We start from the raw sequence: 27791 nt of genomic DNA, 5'->3' as shown, positions 1-27791 counted from the left end.
TGCATCAACTGTACACGCATCTTAGGTTTGGTCTTGATCAGACTGCCTGCCAGTTCTCCCTCTCAGTGGGCTGGAAGTAGAACTGCTGATTTTTTTTTTATGTTTGAGACATTGGTTCCATCTTGAATCACACTAGCTGTCTGGGGGTGGGTGTATAACCAAATGAAAATCATTACACGTTAAGGAAGAGGAAGTACATGCAGGATGGCAATCCAAACAGCAACAAGGATAAACAAACAAAACAAACAAACTAGAACACTCTGCTCACGTCACTGTAATAAAATATCACAGATTTGTTGGCTTAAATAACAGATGTTTATTTCCTCACAGTTCTAGAGTGTCGAAGTCCAAGGTCAAGGGGCAGCCAGTAGAGTTCCCGGTGAGGCCCTCTTCCTGGCTTGCAGATGGCCACCTGCCCACTGTGTCCTTACATGGCCTTTCCTCCGTGATTTGTAGAGAAAGCAAGCTCTGAGGTCTTTTCTTATAAGGGCACAAGCCCTATAAGGTTAGCACCCCACATTTATGACCTCATTTAACCTTAATTACCTCCTTAAAGCCCAAATACAGCCACACTGGGGATTTGGGCTTCAACACATGGATTTGGGGGGTATACAATCCAGAAGACAAATGAAAACAATAATCCCCAGCTGTGCATCTCTAATCCATCCTGTTTAGGTGGGCTCTTATCCATCAGGAATCTACTGTTTTCATGGATTTATAGTCTGAGAGTAAATGTGCTTAGTTAGCTTCTAATGCATGTAGAGAAGAACACTCAGCCATGTAGCTGATAATTTTGGATCTATTTAATGACCACAGATGTAAGGACCTTCTTGGTTCCTGGAGATGAACATTTAGTTATGATTCTAAAACTATAAAAAACATGAGAATCACCAGACAGAAGCCCTTTTGGAACTCATCCTTTAGAAGTGCCTTTAGTGAAAAATTATGAACTTCACAAAAAAGAGAGGCCTGAGCCCATAGAATCAGACACCTTGATATTTTTAATAATGGTAATGCGACCCAGCTTAGTCACCTGCATATTCCATCAGACCTGGTTCGAAATGATCTTTGAGTATTAAAAATATGAGAATTTCCCCTCAAATAATGAAGATCTCTATAGTTGGTAGACTCTGCTATGTTAATTCAAAATAACTCCTGAAGACAAGCTCAAAATATGTGACAAACAGGCAGTGTCTTTGGAACAAAGGCATGGCCTTCTATGTGGCTTGTTTACAAGGTCATAACTCATCTCACAAAATGAGTTACAGTGAATTAAAAAATTTTTTGCATTACTTATCATTAACATTTACATATTTATGTACACACCTGTATGTGTGTTAGGGGGTATTTTTGTGGGCAGGTGCTCTCTTACACATCTTGGAGTCCTTTTATAAAATAAAACCCCAGGGCAGCCTGGGTGACTTAGTGGTTTAGCGCTGCCTTCAGCCCCGGGCCTGATCCTGGAGACCGGGGATCGAGTCCCGCATCAGGCTCCCTGCATGGAACCTGCTTCTCCCTCTGCCTGTGTCTCTGCCTCTCTCTCTGTGTCTCTCATGAATAAATAAATAAATAAATAAATAAATAAATAAATAAATAATCTTAAAAAAAATAAAAACCCATAGTTTTATAGGTAGGACTGCCTCTTAATAAAGCACGCCTGGAGCTTCACTCCTATAACAGTCAGAATAGGCTAGTTTAGGTTGCAGAAACAAATAACCCTTAAAACAGAAAAGATTATGTGTATGCTGCATATACAACATAGGTAGGCAAGAGGCCTTTCTTTATCTTAGCTTCTTAGAAACCCAGGACTTTAGGATCCTACCACCAAAACATGAGGCTCCATAGTTCACTGTGGCAGAAGGAAGAGAGAATGGAAAATCCAGGGCTGACTGTTAAATCTTCTGCCTAAAAGTGATACAGGTTATTTCTACTATGTTTTCATTGGCATAAGCAAACACCATGGATTGGTAGGGAAGAGAGGGTCCAATCGTCTGCTGGGCCAGAAAGGAGAGGAGAGCATTGCAGTGAATGACATAGCCATGAACCCATGTTATAACCAGATTTGGCTGACGTGGGATTCGAATCCAGGTCTCCAGGATTGCGCCCTGGGCCAAAGGCAGGAGCTAAACCGCTGTGCCACCCAGGGATCCCCTGGCTGTTGATCAAAGAATGCAAAGGTGAGAAGTTGGAATTCGTTCATTTATTCATTCAATAAATTTTTGTGAAGCACCCAAAATATACCCGACACTGTGCTCAGTGCTCTAGATAGAGAGACAAGATACAAATATTTGTTGCTTATAAAGAACTTAGAGTTTGAGGAGAGGTTACAAGTAAGTGGATACTTAAAATTCACAGTGAGATGAGCTACGATAGGGAAAGAACAGTGTGTTTTGGAAATACAGAGGACGGTAGTCAACGGTGATGAATGTCCCTACTGTTGTCTAGCTTTTGCTGTACAACACAGTCTCTACTATATTTGGGGGGACATCTCATGCCCTATTTTTAAATCCTTCAGCAATGGAGTTATTTACTGACTTACCTACCATGTGTAAAGCGCCCTGCCTGACACTGTTGTAACTGTTATGAAGCTCTTATGGAAGAGGGAGAACTGAATAAGATTTCTCAACTCAGAGTGTTCAAAAGCTAATGGGAGAAATACAATTATATAAATAATTAATACAATGGAGAATGTGGTATTTTTTGTGAGACAAAGAACCTCCATGTCAACAGGAGTATTTCTGATTTGGGGAAATGAAGAACTTGTTCCTGATGGAGTGACTTTTAAGGTGGATTTTGTTGGATGAATGGAGTCTAATGGTCAAAAATATAGCTTGAAGGTTACAGGTAGAAAAAAAAAACAGCTGGCAAAATGACACAATTTATTTTTTTTCTGATTTTTTTTATTGGTTTTCAATTTGCCAACATATAGAATAACACCCAGTGCTCATCCCGTCAAGTGCCACCCTCATTCCCCTCGCCCAGTCACCCCCACCCCCCACCCACTTCCCTTTCTACCACTCCTTGTTTGTTTCCCAGAGTTGGGAGTCTTCCATGTTCTGTCTCCCTTTCTGATATTTCCCACTCAGTTTTTCTCCTTTCCCTTTATTCCCTTTCACTATTTTTTACATTCCCCAAATGAATGAGACCATATAATGTTTGTCCTTCTCCGATTGACTCACTTCACTCAGCATAATACCCTCCAGTTCCATCCACATTGAAGCAAATGGTGGGTATTTGTTGTTTCTAATGGCTGAGGAATATTCCATTGTATACATAAACCACATCTTCTTTATCCATTCATCTTTTGATGGACACCGAGGCTCCTTCCACAGTTTGGCTATTGTGGACATTGCTGCTAGAAACATTGGGGTGCAGGTGTCCCGGCGTTTCACTGCATCTGTATCTTTGGGGTAAATCTCCAGCAGTGCAATTGCTGGGTCGTAGGGCAGATCTATTTTTAACTCTTTGAGGAACCTCCACACAGTTTTCCAGAGTGGCTGCACCAGTTCACATTCCCACCAACAGTGCAAGAGGGTTCCCCTTTCTCCACATCCTCTCCAACATTTGTAGTTTCCTGCCTTGTTAATTTTCCCCATTCTCACTGGTGTGAGGTGGGATCTCATTGTGGTTTTGATTTGTATTTCCCTGATGGCAAGGGAAGTGGAGCATTTTCTCATGTGCATGTTGGCCATGTCTATGTCTTCCTCTGTGAGATTTCTGTTCATGTCTTTTGCCCATTTCATGATTGGATTGTTTGTTTCTTTGGTGTTGAGTTTAATAAGTTCTTTGTAGATCTTGGAAACTAGCCCTTTATCTGATACGTCATTCACAAATATCTTCTCCCATTCTGTAGGTTGTCTTTGAGTTTTGTTGACTGTATCCTTTGCTGTGCAAAAGCTTCTTATCTTGATGTAGTCCCAATAGTTCATTTTTGCTTTTGTTTCTCTTGCCTTCATGGATGTATGACACGGAATTTAGATGCAACTGTGATTATTTTATTCTATTCTGCCTTATAAACCCAGCATTTGTCACACTGTTCTGCATCAATCAGGTGGTCAAAGAATAGTTTTCAAGTGGATTAATGGAGAATTAGGGAAATTCAAGGCATATTCACTTAAGGAAAGCAAACTAACAGTTTAACTGGAATCTGGAGGATGTTAAGGGGTGCCATAAGTGATAAAGCTGGGGCCAGGTCGTGGGGCCAGGACAAGGTTTTGAATATTGAGGAGTATGGACTTTATTATTTCCTTACAGACACATCAGATCGTGTGATCCTAAAGCAGGCCTGTCAGGTGAGCAAGGCAGTGATTTTTGCTCCGAGGAGGGGCTCTTAGAGAAACCCAGTCACTGTGGGGTATCTGCCAGGAAATGGTGGGTCCAAGTCTCAAACCCAAGACTTGGAGTCCAAACCTGGCTCCTGTCCACACCGCATGGCCCCTCAGTTGTAGGGCCAGAACAGCTTTCTCTGGTGTTGGTGTTTGGGAACAGCAGAAGTGAAAAAAACAGAGCCCCCAAGAGGGGACTGGCAACAAGGATCCCAGTGACAAGAATATTGGAATAACATGAGGGAAGACTGAACTCCCTTGGCGACAGTGAGTGTAGACAGGCTAAGGTGTCTTTTTAACAAAGAAAAAAAGGTTGAGGGATGGCCCATGACCTAGGCTAGTGTTTCTCAATCTTGGCACCATTGACCTTTTATGCCTTAAATCCATTATTATGGGGGACTGTCCATTGTTGGCTGTTCAGCAGCACCTCTAGCTTCCATGTGTTTTTTGGTTTTTTTGTTTGTTTGTTTTTATAAATTTTGTTTATTTATTCATGAGAGACACAGAGAGAGGCAGAGATATTAGCAGAAGGAGAAGCAGGCTCCCTAAGGGGAGCCCGATGTGGGACTCGATCCCAGGACCCCAGGATCACGCCCTGAGCCAAAGGCAGATGTTCAACCACTAAGCCACCCAGGCATCCCTGACCTCCACCTGTTACATGCCAGTAGCACATACTCTCCATCTTACCCTTCCCATTGTGATGACCCCAAATGTCTCTGGAAATTACTGACCTTCCCCTGGGAGGCAATACCGTCCCCCTTTGAGAACCACTGACCTATCCTGTCAATGTTGATTTGTTTCCAGAAAAGCAGTGGATCTTAAAGAGTTGTGGGGCATTTGGTGGGAAAACACTAAAGAAAGAGATTCAGTTTGGTCTTATGGGTTTGGGTTTCTTCCACTGGCATTGTGTTGCCACCTCCTGTGATAGGAAGCTGGGAGCGGCCAATGGTTAATTCATGTGTGACCGACATTCCATCCTAAACAATTGGTTTTCATTTTGTTCTATTTATGGTCATTTTATTCAATTACTTTTATTCAGCACCCAGCTTTATAAGTGTGTATAATCCTATTATGTTCTATTCCATTATGGAAACTTCCTAATAGAAGATCACACAGTAATAAAATTAAATAAACATCCCATCTATTGTATTGGCCTTACACATTCCCCGACCGTAGCTGGAATTCAAGAGTGTGGAGGTGGGTGGAAGGATGGGAAGGGAGAAAGCGGATCATTGAAAAGAAAGATGAAGATGCCAAAGGATGACACAAACAGGTCATCACATTCCCAGATCAACAGGAAAAATTTGAGTACAATTAAAAGTGGAGAATATCCTATGGTGGAATCATGGTTAGAAATGCTACCGTCCTCTTTCTCCCTCCCAAATTCCATAATACAGCCACAAAAAATTCCTACACAGTCCTCTGCATTAACTATAGCAAGTGTTAGCTTAGAGGAACTAAAAAAGAGAGAGAGATAATTTGCATGCTATATACATATAAATAATGTATGCTAAATACGAATATAACTATAAATATAAATATATAGCAGACACTGCAAAGGCATTTCCAAATGCATTTAATGTGGCAGCAAACCTTGTGGAAGGAGGAGTGGAGAGAGTAGCCTCCCTTCCTTTTGGCCTCACTTGGCACCTGGGCACAATTGACAGGTCTGAGCAAGTCAGCCAAGGTCTGAGTCATTGTTTTGGTTCTCTATGGAAACAAAAGCTCATGGGAATTTGACATAAAGTGTTTGCCAGACCTTATGGGTTTGTCATTCTCTTTGAGGGTCAGTAATGTCACTTCTAGGATGATTCCCTGATATTCAACCAATTTCCTTTGCAAACACTTGCTCTGAGGGCTTACCAATATTGCCCTGCAGAGAAAGGAGAGTTTGGGGGTGAATCTCAGCCAGTCATCCACCCAACAGTTTTGCAGTTTTAACAAGGAGATTTGGAGTGTGTGCTCCCAGACATCACCTGCCTTCCCTGCAGGGAGCTTGTGGCCAAAGGGGAAAAAAAAATGTGTGTAGAAAGCATCTTGAGCTCTCACTAGGGTTGTACCCTAGAAAGACAAAGCTTTGATATAACTCTCTCACGTCTGTCAACTCTTATTGTTATATAGAGGTTGCCTTTCCCCTGCTTTTCTCAAAGTTCCCAGCTTGGAAACTAATTATTAGGAGTTTTCAGGTTCCATTTTTTTTTTTTTTACATGCCCAGGGAAGACTATGACCACCTTTGTTAAAGAAAAAAAGCCTTTGGAATTTGCAATAGATTAAAATTAAAAAAAGAAACAACAATGCTTTATACAGTTTAATTGTGAATAACTAAGGTATGGACCAACTGGATTTTCTTGGAAATATTCCATGTGTTCTAAACGAAAGAAGAAAGTAGTCGGCACTTTTTGACTTAAAGCTAAATGTTTGATATATGGGATCAGGACATTTTGCCACATTCCAAGCAAGTCTGGTTTCATCTTTTGCCACTTGAGTCTTCTGAACTTTAAGTCTGTAGGATTTAAAGCTTTGGTCTGCTTTTATTTTTTTAATATGGCAATAGAAGCTGACGAATCTTTCCTAATTAAAGTAATATCTAATCTCCCGTAACTTTCCTGGCATATAGCAAGTATTTAGTAAGTACTGTTTTCTAAAATTGCTTTTGTACAGCCAGGCCCTTCTCTATATTCAAGATGGGAATATAGTGACCCAAAAGCATCTGAGCATTATTTAGCAGGAGAAAATCTAGGCCAGTTGACTGAGTGCTTTTCTTTAAATTGCACATGATCTCACATTCCCAAAATACCCATGCTCAGGGAAGCTATATAAGGCCGTGTGGCAATCTGTTCTCAGTCATATGTGCCTAATTATTAGTACTAGAGACTGCTTGAGCTTGAATGAACCTTCAATGCCTTTTCTCAACCTCTATCTTCATGGTGTAGGAAACAGAGCTTATGAGGGGAAAGTGACTCACTCAAGGCCATGCGGTTCGTTTCTTGTAGTATTTAGGGAGAACTGCCCCCGCCCCTCTGACATGTAGTCCAGCATCTTTACTCCACACTCCTGCCTGGAGTGCTAGATTCTCAGTACTCATCTTTAAATACTGTCCTCAGTGAGGTTCCATTAAAGTGCCATGAATGCATCAGAGGGATAGCAAATATATTTGCAAAACAGCAATTTTTATATTGAGTGTATAATCTGCATATTGGCATTTTCATTAAACTTGCTGAACTTATTTTTATTATGCTTTTTAAAGAAATGTTTTCATTTATTCGACAAGTATTTCTTAAGGGTCTCTGCAAGAGACACTATGTAGATAAGATCCCTGTAGCAAATGCTTGTTGGTGTCCCACCTGTACCTGCTCGGCATCTACCGCCTGTGCCTGTCCACTGTGCCCTGTTGCCAGCACCCGTGACTCTCTGCTTTGGTGCTTTATTCTAGCCAGAAGTCCTGGAACAGGGGCAGATGCAGCTGCAGTGTAAACGACCCAGCTTCCCCACCTTTGGTGGGGATGACTCTGAGATTCATTCACTACCGTTTCCCGGAGACCTCCAGGGATTTGAACTCCAGTTGCACACAGTGAGCCCCATTGGATAAGACCTCTATTGCCGGCTTCCTTCCCTGCCTGCGCTGGAGGCCTTGGGTCAGAGTCTGCTTACGGGGGAGCCTCGTCTAAGCCAGTCACTGACTTCTGGCTAAAGCTGTAAGGTTCAGACCTGGCTGAGGATGCAGGGCTTGACCTGAAACCTGAAGGCTGAGCAGTGGTTAGGCAGGAAGAGAGCCCAGAAGAAGATTCTGGGAGGAAGCAAGAAAATGTACAAAAGTGAGAAGGAACAGGAAAGAGTCCAGAGTGTAGGCTTCATGGGAGATGGCTAAAGCGATGTCACACAGGACTCTATAGTGAGGATCAGAAGTTTATACTAAATTCGAGAAACCCCTAGAGGAAGTTAAATGGGGGAATGTGGTCATCTGATTTCTACTTGAGAATGATTATTCTGGAAGCTCCATGGAGAATAGATTGGGGAGAGGTGAGAATGGAGCAGGACGTGAGTTGAAGTCCAGCTGAGAGGTGGTGTATGGTTCTCAGCACTGAGATTCAACTGTTGACCAGGAACATAATTAAATAGGACCCAAATGTAGAATACTATGCACTTACATCTTTGTCTGCAAAACTAATTAAATTTCAGTGTTTCTCAGAATTTTACAGTGAAAAACCCTTTGAAAATCCAGTGAAATATGTGGACTTTTGCTCTAGAAAGACACAAACAGGGGATCCCTGGGTGGCGCAGCGGTTTGGCGCCTGCCTTTGGCCCAGGGCGCGATCCTGGAGACCCGGGATCGAATCCCACGATGGGCTCCCAGTGCATGGAGCCTGCTTCTCCCTCTGCCTATGTCTCTGCCTCTCTCTCTCTCTCTCTCTGTGACTATCATAAATAAATAAAAAAAATTTAAAAAAAGAAAGACACATACATGAAAGCATGATGTTGAATTCATGTGCAGGATTGGGAAGTCCTGGGGTCTTTCATAACACCTCAAATATATATATATATATATATATAGTGTCTACATGCATTAGTTAGCAAAAGCTCCCTACCATAGAACTAAATCCCAAAGTGGGTAATGGTTCAAACACAATAGTTTATTTTTTGCATATGGATACAGTTGGAATGGCTTCATTGGCTCTCAGGGAGAATAATTCGGTTTCTATACTGCCTCTACTTCCAAAAGAATAGAGGGAGAATTAGCAGAGAACTTCTCTGCTATCTTCATGTCATAACTTCCAAGTTTGCCATAAGCATTGTTTCCATTCTGGACCAATGGTAGTGGAAAGACCAGGGAGTGACACATATAGGAAGTCTTGACGGGCTGGCCTGGAAGTGGTACCTTCATTGTTCACCTCCCATTGGCTACAATTCAATGGCACAACTACAACCAACCTCAAGGAGGTACAGAATGCATAGTCTCACTGTGGCCCCAGAAAAATACAGCTTTCAGAAGGCAAATAGCACTTGCAGCCATTAATATACATATACATGTTTTTTTTTTTTTTATGTTTGTCACACTGGAGGTGTTCAGTGTTACTTTTCCTAGAGAATGGTATAATAAGTCATGTCAGAGATTTGAAGGAAGGAAAGGGAAGAAGCCAATGAGGATTTGGGCAGGAGGACCCTGTACATGATGTCCAGAACCTGTTAACTAAAAACAAACCCTCCTCCTGGCCTGTGCCGATGGTACTTATGCAAAGGCTGTGTCCTTGAATAAAAGATTAAGACTAAGTGGAAGTAGAATCTTGGCTCCAGACTCCCCTGTTCTGTGCCCTGAAGAGTTGGAAGAATTGGAATTCATTTGAAATAAACACTTGCTCACTTCGATTATGTGTCAGTTGGAAAGGGAGATGATTGTATCATCAACAAAGTGAGTCTTTGCATTCATTTCCCTTCCACTCCGATGACCAGTCCTCCTGGTTCTTTGAGGTAACAGGCACTGGGCCACTCATTCAAGCACTTACTGCTTACTGAGTGTCTACTCTGGGCTTATTTTTTCCTGGAGGGGGAAGGCAGCTCAGAGGCTCCTCATTCATTTATTTTTTTAGGGAGGGTGTGGCCACCAGAAGTTGGAGGTGAAGTAAGGGCTGTCGTGAATCGCATTTTCCCATTTTCTCCCATTACAGTGTTAGAGATGCTTTTCTTGGGGTAGAGGGTGGTGAGTCTTGCTTTAAGAAATGAAGAAATTCCATTTGAGAACACAGCAAATTTTAATTTCTCCGGAGTTAAAAGGAAGGAAAGCTGATTTATCTCCTAACATATGAAAACAATTTTTCTGAAACTTAGAAATATATATTAAAAATAAATCCAGAAGTGTATTGTCTGGAGATCAGAGCCCTTCTGACAATCACATCTAGAGTCTGTGTGATTCAGCAACCGTGGGGAATATTGGGTTTCTTCCACCTTGCCTGTTTCTCATTCCTGCCCCTGATTCTCTCACCTATATCATAAATACTCTTTTCCAACCCCCTAAATTTTAGCTGTTTCCTTTGAGAGACATTTGAAAAGCAATCTTTATTACCACTTACTTTGGATCTTCTCTTAGAGTTATTAATGTGTTAATGCATTATTTTTTTTTTCTGCATTCTCCTTTCTCTGGTCAGGGAAGATTGAACTTTCTTCAATATGAGAAGGACTTAATTGGTTAATTTCATAATTTAGAGTCTTTGTTAGTCTAGATTGCAGAAAGAGAAGTTCCTTTAAGCTCACTGCAGCTACATTTGCTTTTGAAGGGGCCCTTTATTTTGCAGTGAATAAAGTGTCTCTTATTAAACAGAAAATAAAAGAATGCTTGGCAGGACTCTACTCCCAAAGGGTGAAACATCACAGGAAATTGAGAAATTGTTTCTTTTTGGCCTTGTGGGAGAATTTTGCTGGTGAAATTTCGTATTAAGGTTTTAAGACTACTGCTTGAATCCATCAAGAAAGCCCCATCGAAGAACGGACAGCTTCCGTGGGGAGGAGGGCAGGGGGAGAGGACCAATGTGACCTTGCTATATCTGGTCTCTCACATTTTCTAAGAAACCTGGGCAATGGCCAAGAAAATTCTATTCTCTTTTTCATAATAATCGTGTCACTGTTAAAGAGAACCTCGACATATTTTAGCAATTTAGGATTAAGCTTGTCGAAAGTTAGCTGCAGTTGGTGACTTTTCATTTGTGCCTGCAAAAGAAGGTGTTTTATTTGCCCAAACAAGAAAAGTGTCCTAGGTATGCATCTAGCTTGTGTTCTCCAGTTAGACTGTGAGCTCTAGAACTTGGGCCTTCGACCTGTGTCCTGAGTTCCAAACCTGAGGTCCAAACACTGAATGTTTTTCCACAGAGACGCTTTATCTGGGGTTTGTGCCCCACACCCATGCTCTTATGTTAGCCATTCAGCTGAGTTCTAAGTTCCTTGCAGACACTGGGCAGCAGCATAGAACATAATAGAACATATGTTCTATTGTCCAAACCCAAAACCTTCCTTGTTCACTTCCCATATTCGCCTCAATATGCAATGAGTTGCCAAGTCCTACTGAGTCCCCTAAATATGCCTAATAGCAATCTCCTGTTTCCTCCCCAGAACCTGGTTCAGGCCACAGCTATCTCATGGCTTGATGTCTGTAGAAGCTTCCTTTGCAGGTCTCCTGACCTCAGTCTTTCCTTCTCATAATCCTGTTTTGTTCCTACAGCCAAAGTGAGTTTTCTGTAATTCAACTTGATCATGTTACTGCCTGGCCCAAGGCTGTTTTGTTTTGTTTAGAGCCTACCTGCAATTTTCATTATAAAGCCCCAACTCTTGGCCTGGCCTTTGCTTCTGTTTCTCAGTTTCCTACCCTTTCCGGATATATCACTCCCTTGAAACATACAGAGCTCCCCACTCTAGCTGTAAGTGGACAGTGACAGTACCCCTCTCTGGTTTTCCCCTTCTTGGGTAATTCTAATCTGTTACCCAGAAGCTAGAGAACTTTCCCTTGACCACTCCCCTAGATTGGATTACACGCTCCTCCTTTGAGTCCCCATGCACCCTAGACATACTTCTCAGAGAGCTAATCCTTAATTGTCAGCCCCTGAGGGCCGGCCCAAATGAGGGCAGTTCATTTATCTTTGAATTCTCTGTTATCCTTATGTTGACCAAGAAAAAAAGGAAGAATTGAAAAAAAAAATAAAAGCTTTTCGGGGAAGGGTCTTAGAATCATAATTTTGGGAGCACAGATTCAGGGAGCGACCCCAACTGTGTACCATTGAGGAATACAAGCCAGGGATCTTTATTAGCAGATTACAGAAATATTAGAACATACTTATGTTGGTTTTCCAAACGTTATGGTTGGAAGATGTAATTAATTACACTTTACATCGTTGGTTTTCTGAATACATTATGTCCATTCCTAGGAGAACATCTTCTGCAGAGTGTCCAGTTTTTATCCAGAATGTGGATTCAGCAGCCCTGGGTTCAGTCATGACACTTTTGCTTGGTTCAGTAGCTCAATATCAAACATTGTTCAAAAAACAGGATGAAGTGTTAGTCTCCAAACGGAGTCGCTCATGTCCAGAGGTTTTACACAGGTTCACACCTATTGAATAAATGAGTGAGAAAGAATGACTACCTATTAGTGCTTTCCTATATATAAAATTGAATCCCGAATGTAATGTCAACTTTGGCTAATTCTGGCTAAGCATTTTGGAAGATTGGAAAGGCAACTGTGAAAGACACGAAAAAACCCAGATTTGAGTCTCTCAGTTACCACATGTTGTGACCTTTGCTAAGTCTATCTTAGTTCCTTGTCAAGGAACAAAGGATGATATGTCATAAGGTATGGCTGCGGATGAAGGGAAAAGGGTCTTGTGTGGGGGAGGCACTTCTTAAATTATAATGTCTAGACACGTCAGAGGGGCTCTGACCCTCTTCATATCTGTGTTCTCCTTACATGCCCAATGCCAGCCTAGAAGATGTGGGGTATGAGGTGTTCTGTGTGGCAAAGACGAGAGCAGAGTATTTGCTATCACTGTTCAGTTAGGTGGATACACACCAATGGCAGGATGGAAGCAGAAAATGATTCACCCTTTCATTTCCCACTGATTAAAGTATGGAAATACACTCCTGCTTCCTCACAGACTGTTGTTAAACGAAAGACCAGATATAGCAAGAAAGCAGTTGAATTACATTTCTTGGATACCTTAACATTATTCATCTCTTTGGACTCATTCTTTCCATTTCTAGGATTTGTCTTGAAGGAATGATTTTTGAAAGGTGGGATGGACAGGTGTGCCTTGCAGTTATGTTTATTATAATGATTGACAATATCTGAAATGTACAGTCAGTGAGGGACTGCTACGGCTTTGTCTTTCAGTGGGTTCTCTGTAGGATAGAAACAATTTTGATAAAAAGAATACTCAAGTGAGAAAGGCAGTCTTAAGAAATTCAATCAACTGTTTAATGAAGACTATATAAATCAAACAAATATAGAAAAACAAAAATTGACCAGTAGGAAATGCACTCCATTTTCAAAGGGATTAGTGGTAACTAAGAAAGCCACAGCACAGCCCTGCCTCACTAGACAGAGGACACAGTGAATGAGGTTCACTGTCTTCTGGGCAAAGGGATCTTTATTTGACATTGGATAGAGGCCAGACCTTCATCCTGTCTTCTAAAACCTGGAAAAAAAACATTCAGAGGAATATCAATAAGAAGTAAAAATCGCCTTAGAGTTTGGAGAGCCAAACTTGTAGGCTACCAGAGGAGGAAGGTTAACTTCTACTGGAAACAAGAGTAATCATGACAACTTGGTGAGGCATTTTTGAGCATGCAAAGAGTTTTCATATACATTGTTTCACTTCAATTGGCTCTTCTATGCAGCTTTACATCTTCATGGCCTGCAAAAATCACTATAGATCCCAAGATCTGAGAAACACAGTTACTTATTTGGGCTCCCTACCCTTTATCCGCCTCTTATCCAGGGATTTCCCTGCTGTGTAGAGTTCACTTTGAACCCAGTGGAAATTTCGTAGAAGGGAAGAGTTAAGCCCAGGAAACAAAAAGACATTTCACTGTGGCTTTATTCCCTGGAAGACCTCCAAGCATTTGTCAGATCTTTATTTACACGTGCTTAGTGGAGCTTTGTGTTGGTACAGGAGGCACAGAACCGCTGTGACCTGCCTGTTGCCACACAGCAAGTCAGTGGTAGAATCCATATAGAATTAAGATCCCCCTTTTTTTTTCTTCTTGAATCCCCATCTTGCCCAAGTGTCAGTTCTTGCATGGGACTACATGTTCCTTTTTTTTTTTTTTTTTTTTTACTGCCTGTCTCCGCTTCACCAAAGATCTGTTTTCTCTTATTATTTTCCCACATTGCTGTGGTTCAGATCATAGTGCATTTGTCAAGTGTGTTGTGTGTTTTCACCCTTAGAGCTTAGATGATTCAAAACTTAGGAAGAAGAAAGAGAGAGAGAGAAAGAAAGAAAGAGAGAGAGAGAGAGAAAGCAAGCAAGCCACTCAGAACCATTAACTTTGGGCTTTGGCCATTTTTCTCAAAGACAGGCTACTGTATCTTATCTGATTTGAATGTCTATGTTCTTGGGATGAGAAATAAATCTTGACACAAAAAATTCAAGCATTCATGTCCAGGCGTTTGAGAGGAAGCTTTGGCGCACGATGGAGCTTCTTGAGAGAGTTTTGTTTTTTCACTAAGGACACTGCTGAATGCCCTTGGTTTACACTTCTCTTTCGAAGTTTATTTTATGTTTTGTTGTGGTTTTCAGATTTCTCATGGTTTGGATTTGGGAAAGTAAAATCAAGACAAGGTGTTGGTAAGTAGTTACTCCTTCTTTGGATAAGTAACAAGTTTGTGTTGCTTGATTCGGATGAAACTACTTGGCTCCTCTTCACACGTGTTGGCCCCTTGATTAATTTTCTGTGTTCCTTGTTTCTGAGTTGCTCAAGAAAGAGGACTAGGATTTTTCCAGAAAAGGCATTACTCTCACTAACTGAGCTCAGTAAATGGCTTTATATTTTTGAAGTTGATGTTTTTTAACCCTAGGAGGAATGCCAACTGCTGCTCCAGGTCTAGGTAGTTGCTGAGCTTTTTGGAAGGTTTAGGAAATAAAATGCAATAGCACCCAAACTCCACATACAGCAAAGTTGGCTTCAAGTCAATTCTGGACAAGTGGGGATCTTAACTTCTTCCATTAGCCAAGACGTAATACATTTTTGAATTGGTTAAATCAGCTGTTCATTTATGACCATTTCTCTTTCAAAACAAGACTCTAACGTCCAGACGCTCTGATTTGGACTTGATTGCATTCTATTCCTTGCATTCAGACTGTGTGCTGACAATTGAAAAGCAGAGTTTGTAGCTTACCAAATGAGTGCACATAATGTATCTCATCACTGGGATTGAAATCAGGTGTGATCTCCGGGGCCCTCCAATTTGTTCAGTACTTTCTATGGGTACAGCGACAATGAACAGGAATTCATTAAAAAGCGCAAAAAGGCAAACTGCCTTACATCTTGTATGTGTGTTTCCAAGAGTTGGCCATCTTGGGCATCTGTTGGTTAGTATGTATTGTGGTAGTGAAGTCGGGAGGGGAAATGTACCAGTGTCATGGAGCCTTCTGGTCCTGAGCCACCCACCCCCTATGTGTTCATCCCTCCATGCAAGGAGTTCTGTTTTCCATTCCTTTTTTTGAGCATGATATTAGTAACTCTGACCCTGAAGTGTCCCCCATGAATTCCAAGGTAAAAGCTCTTAACTAGCAAAGTGAAAATAGAGATGTGGCCAAATTGGAACATTAAACTCAACCAGCTCAGGATTTGTTTGGTGACTCCCCCAGGGGCACATTTCAGATACAGTTAATCATAGTCCCTTTGCCAAGATATCAGAGAGTACCCTGCTGGGAAATCTTAAAGGCTTTGTAGTGTGTGTGTGTGTGTGTGTGTGTGTGTGTGTGTGTAGGGGGCACAGGAGGCAGAAGGAACAGGGTGATAAAGTCTCTACAAAGGCAATGAATGGGTCTTCTCTCCACTAAACAGAGGATCACTGTAACCCCGTAATCATTTTCCAGGCCAATTTTCCCTGCTGCGAGGTGTGCGTTCTTGGAAAACTTCAAAAACAGGGCTTCACCCCTTTAGGCCACAGCAGAGAGAATTCTTCTTCAGAATTGTTCTTTGAGCCACAGTCCATCAGAGGTGCTGCTGCTTTAAAATGTAGGTTGTATTATTATTTGGGTCTGGTGAGGCCAACAGGTCAGAGAAAGACTGCCATGGAAAAGATAGTCCGTTACTCACCGTTTCTGAGAGAAGAGAGCAGCCACAGCACAGTGGGAGGACTCCAGGGGGAGCACCAGGGTCGGTCAGGAGGCAGGGGGAGTGATGGGAGAACGCTGGGCAGGAAGCTTTATGGTGGTTTCCATGGGAAGGAACAGGCCAGGCAAGGTAAACAGGTTTAGGATGGGCTGTTCTGAGTACCTTCGGCAGGCTGGGGGCAGGCAGGCTGTCCTCAGTTGTCTGGTGCCTGGCTCTGGGGTGACAGGGCAGGTGGATGGCGGCATACTATGGATTGGCTGGCTTGTATATGAGAGGTACTCTCTCAGGCAAGTTCTTTGCCATCTCTAGGAACTGGCTATCTCTGGGAGGGGCATTACCTTCAGGGTCAGCCAGGCCCCGGATGTTTAAGCATCAGAATACAGAAAATAAGAGGCATGGTTAATACAGCTGCTCAAGAACAGTTTCTCCCCTTCCCTTAAAGACATTGTTGGTCTTGAGAGAAGGAAATCCTTTCCCCAGATGACCTTCAGCAGTTCTTATTATTAGAAAACAAGCATAAGGCTTAGAAATGTCTGGAAGTCTGGGGGTGCCCGGGTGACACAGTCAGTTGAGCATCTGACTCTGTGGATTCAGCTCAGGTTGTGATCTCAGGGTTAGGAGATCAAGAGCCCCACGTGGCACTCTGCGCTCACTTCAGGGTCTGCTTAGGATTCTCTCTTCTTCTCCCTCAGCCCCTCCCCCCACTTGCTCTCTAAAGTAAATAAATCTTAAAAAAAAAAAAGTCTGTAAGTCAGATGTGCAGAATACATTACCAAGCAGCTCTGTTGAAAGAAAAGTGCTTCTTTGCACCTGAGACATATTAAAATAAAAATGGGCTAAAAACGTTTCCAGGCATAGCTCATATTTGTCAGCTCAGTAATTAGAACTACCCCCTCCCAAACTTAGCAAGTTGCACATACCCGGCAATTTAAAACTTTTTATTAATGTTATAAGACATTTTTTTCAAACCTTCATATGAATTTCTTATAACCCACTGTGATGTGCCCCTGAATCTTCTGCTGTCTTTTTGTGGTGTCTCCTTGAGCTGGTGCACAGACACACAATGACACATCCCGTGATAGGCGCAGACAGCCTGCTGTCAAATTATATAGACATTCATTGTCCCTGCTGAGAGCTTTCCCCCTACCTAACTTTGCTGTGCTCCATTAGATCAAAATGTTCACAGAAAAATGGGCTGAATCCCTGCAACCTTGCCAGCCGTATCAATCTTCCAGGATTTAGAATATCAGTGATGAAGAAAATAGCACTTGAATTAATATTTGCTTGATAAATTGTGGAGGTTTGTATGTTGCTCAGATTTGTCAACAGTAACCTTCTGGCAAAGTGAAAAGGCTTTTGAAGAATTGCCTCTGGTGCTTTATACCACTTTCATGCTTACCTTTTTACCCGCTTCCCCTCTCCCCAACCGAAAGCCCATTCCCTTGGGCTTTGTTACCTCAGAATTGGGGGTTTTCCAAGGGAAGGAAAGGGTGTCCTTTGGTGGAAGAAGAAAAGCAAAGAGAAAGCTTCTTGCTGTAATTCTGTAAGTAAGGGCACCACTGTGTGCATGGTGGATGATTTAGAGCCCAGATTCCTGGAGGCATCTCAGCATTGCCTTCTAGATGGCAGCTTCCTCCAGAATGATTAGATGCTATAGGAATGCTGATAGCCTGACCTGGGCCCCCCGGGAGAGTCACAGAAGGAAGCAACGCATTCTCATCATTGCAAGGGCTCTGGAAACAAGTACCGCTGGCCTTCTGACAACACGTGGAGTATTGGAACATGACAGCTCCTGCATTCCTGGGGGTAAACGTTGAGAAATGTGCGACCTTGATTGCACACCCCTGGGGGTGCAGGCAGTAGCGCGCTTTGGTAACCTCAGAGTGGGGCGGGAGCAGCTGTGCCAGGAACACAGTGAGGGTGCCAGTGGCGGGAAGCCTTTACTGGCAAGATGCAGAAACCCTAACATAACACATTTCCATTTTCCATCTCTGGGTTTAAGCTCTGGGTGATCTAGGCTTGTCAAGAAGCAAATCATAAAACAGGGATGGTGAAGGAGATTGGAAAGAACTTGTCTGTATAGCTATTCTTGGCAGAATTTCCACTCTTTACTAATGCTGGTGAGCTAGGCACAGGACACAACCAGCGAGATTGCTTTTGCTTTGAGTGTTCTACAGATTCTAAATTGGCTGTGTGAGGACTTGTTTGCAGAATTAAGCCAGAGTGTATCATTAAAGGCAACTGAAATGCACATCCCCTTGAGAAGACGCTTTAAAAAAATTACCTATAATAGCAGCTGGCTGCCTCCTGCATAGTTTGCTTAAGATTCAGCTAGCTGGGGTATGTCCAATTGTTATCACTGCAAACTGGGATAATCCCCTTCTGAGGCAGAAAATGAATCTTGGAGGTCGGGGGATGGATTATCAGTATCTTTCATAGGGGGCTCAAAAATGCATGACACAATGACTTTTGTCTTTGGAATTGCCGTGCTTCTCACTGAAATCATTAATTAACTGAGAAGGAAAGGGGAGAGAAGGATGGAGCTGTTGAAACATGTAAGCTGGGTGGTTGGATGAAGGCACAATCCCTTGCTCAGCAAGTAGCAATTCAGGCTTTTCTTCCACTGGTACACAGTTGCCTTGATTGATACTTGATTCTGTCTTTTGTTTTTCCTCCTTATCTTTCCTCCCTATGTTTCTCTTGGCTTCTGCCAGTGGCTGTGAGTAGTGGTCTGCTTCTGTGAGAACCTGCAGCCACTCAGTACACTGCAGAAACACGTGTACTATATGTCAAGGGAGGTTGTCGACTTCTCACCTACAGAGTGTGTATCATGAGCCAGGGAGACCTTAAATCGTTTCAAAGTGTTCACATAGACCTTTGGCATCCATTGTGCATCCAGTTTTGTTTGCACACATTATGGGTTTAGTAGTCAGTGAATACATTGTTTAGACAAGACACAGTAGATTGTATTTATGAGCATATGCATTCTTAGACTCGAGACTAGAAAGTCTAAGTCTTGTGTGAAAAATGCTATGGTTATTGCATTAGTATAAAGACATCCATAGAATGATCTACAAATAAGATTAGGGGTAAAGGCAAAGCAGGCAACTTTGCTGTGGGATTGACCCATTATTTTCATGAAAGCATTTTGTAGGCAAAAGTGTCATTGCTATCAGGGTATGCAGAAAGTGAAACATTAGTAATAGGACCATCCAGTGTAATTTTAGTCCACCAGTTATAAGTTTATTTCATAATACCTAAAAGCAATTCATGCTCATGAAGCACATTTAAATTTATAATATTCTTTGCTATCACTAGTCTCATAAAATAACAGATATTCTTTTGCACATTTTGTGAATGTAAGTGGACATAGGGGTACAAAAAAGGTAAGTGACTTGTCCAAAGAGTGGAGAAAGGCACTCAGGTGTTTGAACTGCTAGTATGCCTTTCAGTATATGGTGACATGGCAATCCTGCATTCATGCTGGGAGTTTCAATGAGAGAGTGTTCTAAAGCTGTTCAGAGAACAGAAAGCAAAGCTGCATATTAACTTACCGGAGAAGGAAGTCAAGACATTGGAACCTTCACACATGCTAATGGGAATAGAAATGGTGCAGCTACTTTGGAAAACAGTTTGGCAGTTCCTCGAAATGTTAAACATAGAGCTACCACATGACCCAAAAATTCTACCCAGGAGAAATGAAAATGTATGTCTCCACAAAAACTTGTACACAGAGGTTCATAGCAATATTGTGGACATCGGTCAAAATGTGGAAACATCTGAATGTCCATCAGTGGATGAATGGATCAACGGAATGTAGCATATCATACAATGGAATATTATTGGCAATAAAAAGGAATAAAGTAATGATGCATGCTACAACATGAATGAGGCTTAAAAGCATGCTGAGTAAAAGCAGTGTGTTCCAAAAGATCACATATGATTGCAATCATATGAAATGTCCAGAATAAATCTATAGAGACAGAAAGTAAATTTGTAGATGCCTGGGGCTAGGAGTGGGGATCCTGGGAAATAATTGCTAATTAGGATGTTGAAAATCTCCTAAAATCACATGGTGATGGCTACACCATTTTCTGAATATACTGAAAACCACTGAATGGTACACTTTAAATGGGTGAACTTTGTGTGTGTGAATTATAGCTCAAAAGGCATTAAAAATTATAGGAGAATATGTATTTTTTTTCCAACTCCAGGCCCAGCTTCAGTTATCAGCAATGATGATGACTCTGCCAGCCCCCTCCACCACATCTCCAATGGGAGTAACACCCCATCATCTTCAGAGGGCGGCCCCGATGCCGTCATCATTGGAATGACCAAGATCCCTGTCATTGAAAATCCCCAGTACTTTGGCATCACCAACAGTCAGCTCAAGCCAGACACATGTAAGTACAGCTGTTTATACTTAATGGCCTGGAGCTTCATAGCTGAATCAATCAGCGTGTTTATCAGAATGCCTGACAAGGATGACTGAGGGGAGGGGGCAGTGAAATGTCTGAGAATTCCTGGGGCTTTGGGGCTATGGAATGGATCCTTTAGTTTGCTGTTCATGGAATTCTCAGGGTGTGTGTCCTGCTGGGCTTGGAACTGTGGACAGATACCGACTTTTCTCGGGATCCATTTTCCAAAACCATTTGTCACCATGAAGTTGGAATCAAGGCATGCTTATCTTGAAAAAGATAGAGACAGAAACCAGAAGTATTATTAGGCTGCATATTCATCAGTTACAATAGACAGGCAATTGGTGGGTTTTAAATTTGATTTATTGAAAGTTATGAAAACATACAGCATTGATAGGAAGGTGCTGTGTTGCACACAGGGGATATCGATTCAGGTAAATCGGTATTCTTTGTTCAGTCCTTGTTCCCAGCATGAGATTTGTTGTCATGCCACAATAGCAAAAAGACATCACAACAGATGATGTGCATATTAAGTGCAGTGATCTATACTACTCAGAACCAAATTCACCTATTAGCTTCTGTTGAGAAGCTTGAGATTTCTCTCAGGGACTCTTAACCTATCTTTAGAGCCATTGCTCAAATATAAAAAGCAGAGCGCAGCTCTGTTTTGTTATGGAAAACAAAAAATAAAACCACAGTGGACAGACAGGCTTATGCCATTGGAACCACAGGCCTTTCATCATATATAAATGAAGGGGACGTGAAGGCTAGAACATCAGGTGGCCTAGGTCCCAGGGGTTCATCTGACACTGATGAATGGGCACCTTCTATTTTTATTCCACCTGAAATACTGTACTTCTATCTTGCCTCAGAAGTAAGGTAGGAAAATTACAAAGTTAGAGAATGACTAACTTTGGAGTTATTCAGCCTCCAAACTGATTTCTGACTAAGAGAACTCTCCAAATAAAGGGGCTTAGCAATGAGTATCTTTTCATACATAAGGAAACATCTGTAATTTCCTCCTATTCATTCAAATTTACCCCAAGTTATGGTGAATATTGGATTTTAATATAACCATTAGGAATAACAATATTATGAGCTTCTAAGGTGTGAGATGGGACCCCACCATAGAATTCAGCTGAATATGCAATATGACAAGATAAATAGAATAGCATAGATGAGGAATATTGAGCTCCTTGAAATAAAAAGTTTTTGTTTAAAAAAAAAGTTTTTGTTTGAAATCAAGGCACTATTAATCCTAATATTGTCATTATGGTGTGAACAAGATGTATGGAGGCTCTGCTTAGAATGTGTGCATTCTTTATAGAGATAAGCATCTTCCAAAGGTCCTTGAAATACTCTACATGCTTAACAGTCAAATATTGAATAAGGCAAAGCATGGTACTATGATGGGAGAATCTGTCATCATTTTGATTGTGCTCCCTAGAGTCTTTTGACCCCTCTGTCACCACTAATACCAGGCTCTGTGATATACTTCAGGTAGCCCAAGGCTATATCATAATTGAGGTTGACAAAAATCAACCTATCCTCAAAAGTTTGTTCTTCTTTGTTGACAGGGAAATATAAGGCTGAATAATCAAATAGATAGCATCAGCCCAATACATCCAATAAGAGAAAATGAACCAATGATCAAGAAAGCAAACAAACAAATGAGAACCAAAAAGAAAGTGGACTAAGTGGCTGCTGAGTCTGTAGTTGTATCTGGAAGTGCTTTCAGCCCTCAGATATCTCACGGAAACTTTCTCAAGGTGGTTTCCTTAGTCTAGAGTCCATGGGGATTTTTTCAAAGGTTTTTAATTACACATTTTGGTTATTTTGGAAGAGTCTTGGTTTTGTGGCTCAGCCACTCTATGTCACTGCTACTTAGAAGGCATGGGAAGCAAGTTTAGGAGACTTGTAACCTCCCCTCAGTTTCTGTACTCCACCAGAGGGCTCTAGACCACTGATTCTCCATTTGATACTCCCTTCCTTATAAAGTCTTGCAGGGCCCTTTCCGGGCTCAGTGTTCTCAGTCACTCACAGTATCTTATATCAGAAGAAATTTTCTTTCTTCCAGGCATCAAGCCATATGCTCTTCCATAATCTTAAGAACACTTAACATCACACATCTTCTGTGAATCTTTTTCAAAGAAATGGGAACGAAGGAGCAATTTACTTCTTTCCTTGTCTTCATTCTTTCTTAAATGCCATTCTTTATCCCATAATTTTTTCCTTTATCTTCAATGTATCTGTTGCTTCTTGTTAAGTCCTGAGTCTGACAATGCTTGTGTACGTGTTTCTATAGTCTTGTTTAGGTTAGATTGTAAGCTCCCAGAGAGCAGGAACTCTATCTATTGAACTGCTTCTTCATAACAAAGGACATGATGTACCTTTGCTGTTGGTCAGATGTTGACCAGATGTGGCTATGTATTACTGAAATATTAATTACCAACAGATTTATAGCAAGTAAAAATGAACCATAGCCTTTTTCATTGGCTTTCCTCCTTATTAAACTTGCCTACATAAAGGTTTATTTGTTAGACATACTTTTTACAAATATTAGCTAATTTAACCAGAGTTAGATAACAATTTAGCAGAAATAAGCTTCTGACCCCCAAAAAACCCTTTTTTGATCATTCTAAATGTAGTTGTACAGAAATTAAAATATTTAAAAATACATAGATCTGATATACAGAGAGATTTACTGCTGTACGCCCATGAAATTTGGGAAACTTAGCCTTTTTTTAAAAAGATTTTATTTATTTATTTATTTATTTATTTATTTATGAGAGACACGGGGGGGGGGGAGAGAGAGAGGCAGAGACAGAGGCAGAGGCAGAAGCAGGCTCCATGCAGGGAGCCCGATGCGGGACTCGATGCGGGGTCTCCAGGATCACGTCCTGGGCTGAAGGCAGGCACCAAACTGCTGAGCCACCCATGTGTCCCGGAAGCTTAGCATGAAATGAAGTGATTCCCATTGAATATTTTTACAAAATAATCTCTAAAGAACCTCTAAAGCAGGAGTCTTCCAAGAAATTGGATGTGTTGCATTTGAAAAATGAATTTAAGAAGATCTTCGTAAAGGTTTAGAACTTTTACCACATACTTAGAGCAAAATACCCCATGGATAGTACACCACCAACCTCTGGACTCTGTGCAGACATGGGTCATAAACCAGCATATTTACTTCTTTTTCCTAAGTCTACATACTAGTCAAAAATGTTGGCTTTAGAATACATGTGTGATCTTACAAGGAATGGTCCCAGTCTTATTTCATTGAATTGTAAGAATCTAATATAGAAAGTGAAGTTCAATTCATCAAATATTTATTGACTACCCACAACACTTTTGCAATGCTAAAGAACCAAGACTTAGTGAGGATGTTAGCATATTCTTTGCCCTCAGGGAGTCTTATTGGGAATAGCAGTGGTCACAGATATAATCATATAATCACAGCACACCCTGATAGAATAGCTCAGAGCAAAGGTCCTAACCCCTAATTACCCATAGGATCAGGCAGGTCTTTTGAGAAACAGGCTGGGTCAGAAAGATGATGAAGGCCTTACTAGAACATGGGCCTACTATTACCAGATCCTCTCATTTTCCCAGCAAGAACAGCATTTATTATTTTTAATATGAATTCCCTAAGATTTAAAACACTGCGTTGGGATCAATAAATTTTATCAGTAAGAGTCAGAGTTGGTCCATAGTCCACCATCTGTATGTGACACCTGAGTTAGACCTTAAAGATCAATTAACACACCTTATTTTATAAACAAGGCCCAGAAGTGGCTTATCCAAAATGATACAGCCTCCCTGCTTGCATAGATTTGCTTTAAAAATGAAATAACAAACAAACAAACAGAATCAAACCGAATTGCTTTAAATGATGTGTAAGATCACTTAAGCGAAGGATGATAATAAATTCTATCCCCCAAAGTATTCTTAGCAGCTATGTGAGTGGACTCATTTCAAAAGTCCAGAGATGGTTTGCAGGATTTTAGAGCAATCTGAACAGGGCTGAATTGCTCCCGAGCACTTTCCAATAGCAAGTCTGTCTACTTTATTGCAGGGCCCAGAGGTTCCCCCAAGACCGCCTGATAATAATTTGGTATTTGGAGGCTCCTATGTCACTGCAGGAACTAAAGGAGGCTAAATCCATACCTGATGAAGGAGAAGAGTTCTATGGTTATCTGCAAATTCTGGCCAGACAACATCTTGACGTCACTCCTTAGCTTCCATAACCTAGCCAAGCAAGAAGTTGCCTTCCAAAGAGAAAGCAGTGTGCTCTAATGACTAAGCCCTCAAAATGATATGCCACTTTAACTATAGACCCATCTCCTCGATCAATCAGGATGGCAAGATGGAGCTGAGGAGCTCAGCAACATCAAGTCTGGAGTTGGTCTTTAATTCAACTAGTCTGTGTAGACGTGTCTGAAAACCACGTCATCTGACAGCATGGGGTGGTTTCCCAGTAGGATTTACAAACTCGGCTCAAGGGCAGCCGTGTGCTATCCTCTCTTTGACTGCTGAGACACATTTTGACAGGGTATACTGGAAACACACCTTCTGAGCTGAAAAAAAAAAGAAAAGAAAGAAATACTAACCAGCAAAACCCCTGAATCATCCATCCTGGGTTCTTTTGAAGGGTGGGAATGCGTTACAGCTTCCCCTGCAAGAAAAACAAATGCTATAGACTTATTGTCATCCCCAAATGTGTGTCTTTCCTAGAGCAGCCTTGTAAATTAGCTAAGGTCCTAGGCCTGGGGCCAGAATTAAATTAGAACTGTCTCTAAATATGAACTGGGTGTGTCTGTCCTTGTAGTGCATGCCCTCTGTGAGTACGTAGGGCTGTAACTCCCTGTGACAGATGTGTATGAAGAATTCTGACTTTTTCTCTTTGATTCTGTTTCCAATGAAAAGTGGATATTTATTGATTTCCTGCAGAGTGTGCCATACTTCCCCAGGTATTATAGTTCACATGTGTGTGTATGTGTGTGTATTCTCATCGGTTTCATGCTTATTAGGCAATTATGTAGATAAGCACAGATTCATAGACCAGCTAAGACTAGGGAAATAAGACATAATAAGGAGAGGGAGTGTTTTTAACTGTAGCTGGGAAGATCACACAGGGCACTCCTCCCTCTCCTCTTAACTGCCATATCCACACCATCTTTGTGTTGCCAATAAGGGGAGGATTGGAGGTAATGTTTTTCACAGAGCTGTGGAGGTTTTGGACATATTTCCAATGTTACTTTGAGTCCACATGAGCACAGATTAAGAATTATGTCCAGGACCCCAGGAGCTCATTAGATCAAAGGATGAGAGTACTGAGAGTTTCCCAGGCTTCTCTTCAGACTTCACGAAAGCCTGTTTCCCTGGGTCCATTTTGATGGTCAGGGACAGGATTTAAAGCCAGGAAGAAACAATTGCTTTAGCACTCTTCTCTATCTTTTGCCTATTAATTTTGTCTTCCAAAGTAGATTTTCTTCTAAGCATTTAATCGGCCAAGTAATAGCTGCTTTGGGAACTGTTTAAATCCCCTTGAAGGCTGTGACCTGCACTTTAAAAATAAGCTTAGCCCATTCTGCCCAGCGTGAGTATTAGGATGGAGGGAGAATGCAGTTATTTTAGGATCCTTAGAAACTGCTTCGTTTACAGCCCACTGGGTTGACAACTCATCCCTTGGGGGTCTCCGTGGCTCGAATGTGCAGGTCCCAGTCTAATTCTGTCTCCTTCTCGGTGCCATGGTTCCCCATGGCTAGCTAGAACAGCTGGATATCATATTCTCTTTTCAACTCCAGGGGAGATGGCAAGAAGCTATCAAATAATGCTTAAAAAAGCAACTTGAGTTTCTCAGAAGAAAGGAAATGAACACATGCTGCATAATTACATTTAAAATGTAAGCCATGTTACAAATTCCACAGACATGAAGATTCGTTAGCAAATCAGTTTCAAGCACACTTACAACCGAGTAAGAGATAAGATGTCATTTTATTAGCCTTTGACCCCTGGATGATATTATTTGTTCTCAAAAAAGAAATGCCAGCTGGTTATAGGATAACTGGACCTCCTAGAGAAACCACTCCATAATGGCTAAAAAAGGGAAAATGAATATGAATTTAGGGGGAGACACTTGTAGTAAGATTCTCAGAACTGTTTTTACTTCCACCCCATTGACCAGTAAGATGGAACTACAGATGCCCCCCACATCAGATGTTTTAGTCCAATTCCACCAAATCATCCATGATGTCCTGGAAGTATGCCAGCAGATGCAGGATCCTAATGCATTTGTTCTGGGCATTTCCCAAGGCCCATCCCTACTGGAACGTGGGTACCAGCAGGATGAATCAAGTCAATCTGCCACCCCCATTTTGGTTTCTACTGGGTCACTCTTGCACGTGCCAGCAGACTATGGACTGGGGCCAGCTCAGCAAACACAAATGCAGGAGAGCCTCTTACATTGCTGAGAAGCTCCTGCTACCCAGATGCTTCGAACAATTAAGTGCTCCCTATGGTTAAGTAGAGATGGCACAATGAGAGTTCTTCTGGGATATGACACTCAATCCTATATGGCAGCTTTTATAACAGAGAGCAGGCTTTCTCTGTGTGAAGTGTAGATTTTTCTCTGTCTTTACTCATTCTGCCAGCCTGAGGGTAACCCACCATGGCTGAGCTTCTTTTTAGATCACCCATAGTCCGAGAATCCATGTTCTCTTTATGTTCACTGATGTTGTAGTTGGCTATTTGTTTGAGCTTGGGAGTTGTCACTTTTCTTGAAGAGTGGTAAGATGCATTTGCTTCATACCACAGACAGGAAAGAATTGGAGGAAGAACTACTTCTTCATTTAGCCTGATAGCCAAGCACAAAGGCCTTTTTGCTGCTAGGGCTCAGCTCTAAGTGGGAGCCCCCTTGGGGATCCATGTTAGATCCCTGCTGCCCTCTTTCTGAGCCTGCTCCCTTTTGCTGAGAGAAGGCTGTGTCTTTCGGAATGGTTGGCCTCCTCAGAAAGGGGAAAATTAGAAGGCAGTATTTGTGCTTAAAGGGAAAAGGAATGTCGGTATTATAGTGACTTCCAGGACTAAGGCTGTTCCTAGGAATAGGACAGTCCCAGGAAAAGCACAATGGATTGGTCACTCGAGGTGGTATAGGCCTGATGATTTCTGCTGATAAGACAGAATTAAGTCTTAATTACTTCAAGAGCCCTCGGGTGCCGTAAAATGAGGTAC

The 27791-nt window shown here is 41.7% G+C and overlaps 1 protein-coding gene across 4 annotated transcripts in view; it reads left to right on the top strand.

Moving 5' to 3' along the window:
• Positions 1-27791, top strand: part of NTRK2 (neurotrophic receptor tyrosine kinase 2) — a 331718-nt gene that overhangs the window by 167547 nt on the left and 136380 nt on the right. For 3 of the 4 annotated variants that reach the window (XM_055309668.1, XM_055309666.1, XM_055309669.1), the window contains one exon: positions 20358-20546. In XM_055309668.1, coding sequence (XP_055165643.1) covers positions 20358-20546 — 189 coding nt within the window. Of the gene's footprint in view, positions 1-20357; positions 20547-24633; positions 24678-27791 lie in introns of those variants that run through there. The other variant, XM_055309670.1, reaches the window with a different exon arrangement.

This window comes from Nyctereutes procyonoides, unplaced genomic scaffold (assembly GCF_905146905.1).
Source record: "Nyctereutes procyonoides isolate TBG_1078 unplaced genomic scaffold, NYPRO_anot_genome, whole genome shotgun sequence".
Taxonomy (NCBI): Eukaryota; Metazoa; Chordata; class Mammalia; order Carnivora; family Canidae; genus Nyctereutes; species Nyctereutes procyonoides.
The sequence above is the reverse complement of the archived record's forward strand: the minus strand, read 5'-3'. Positions and strand labels throughout refer to the sequence as shown.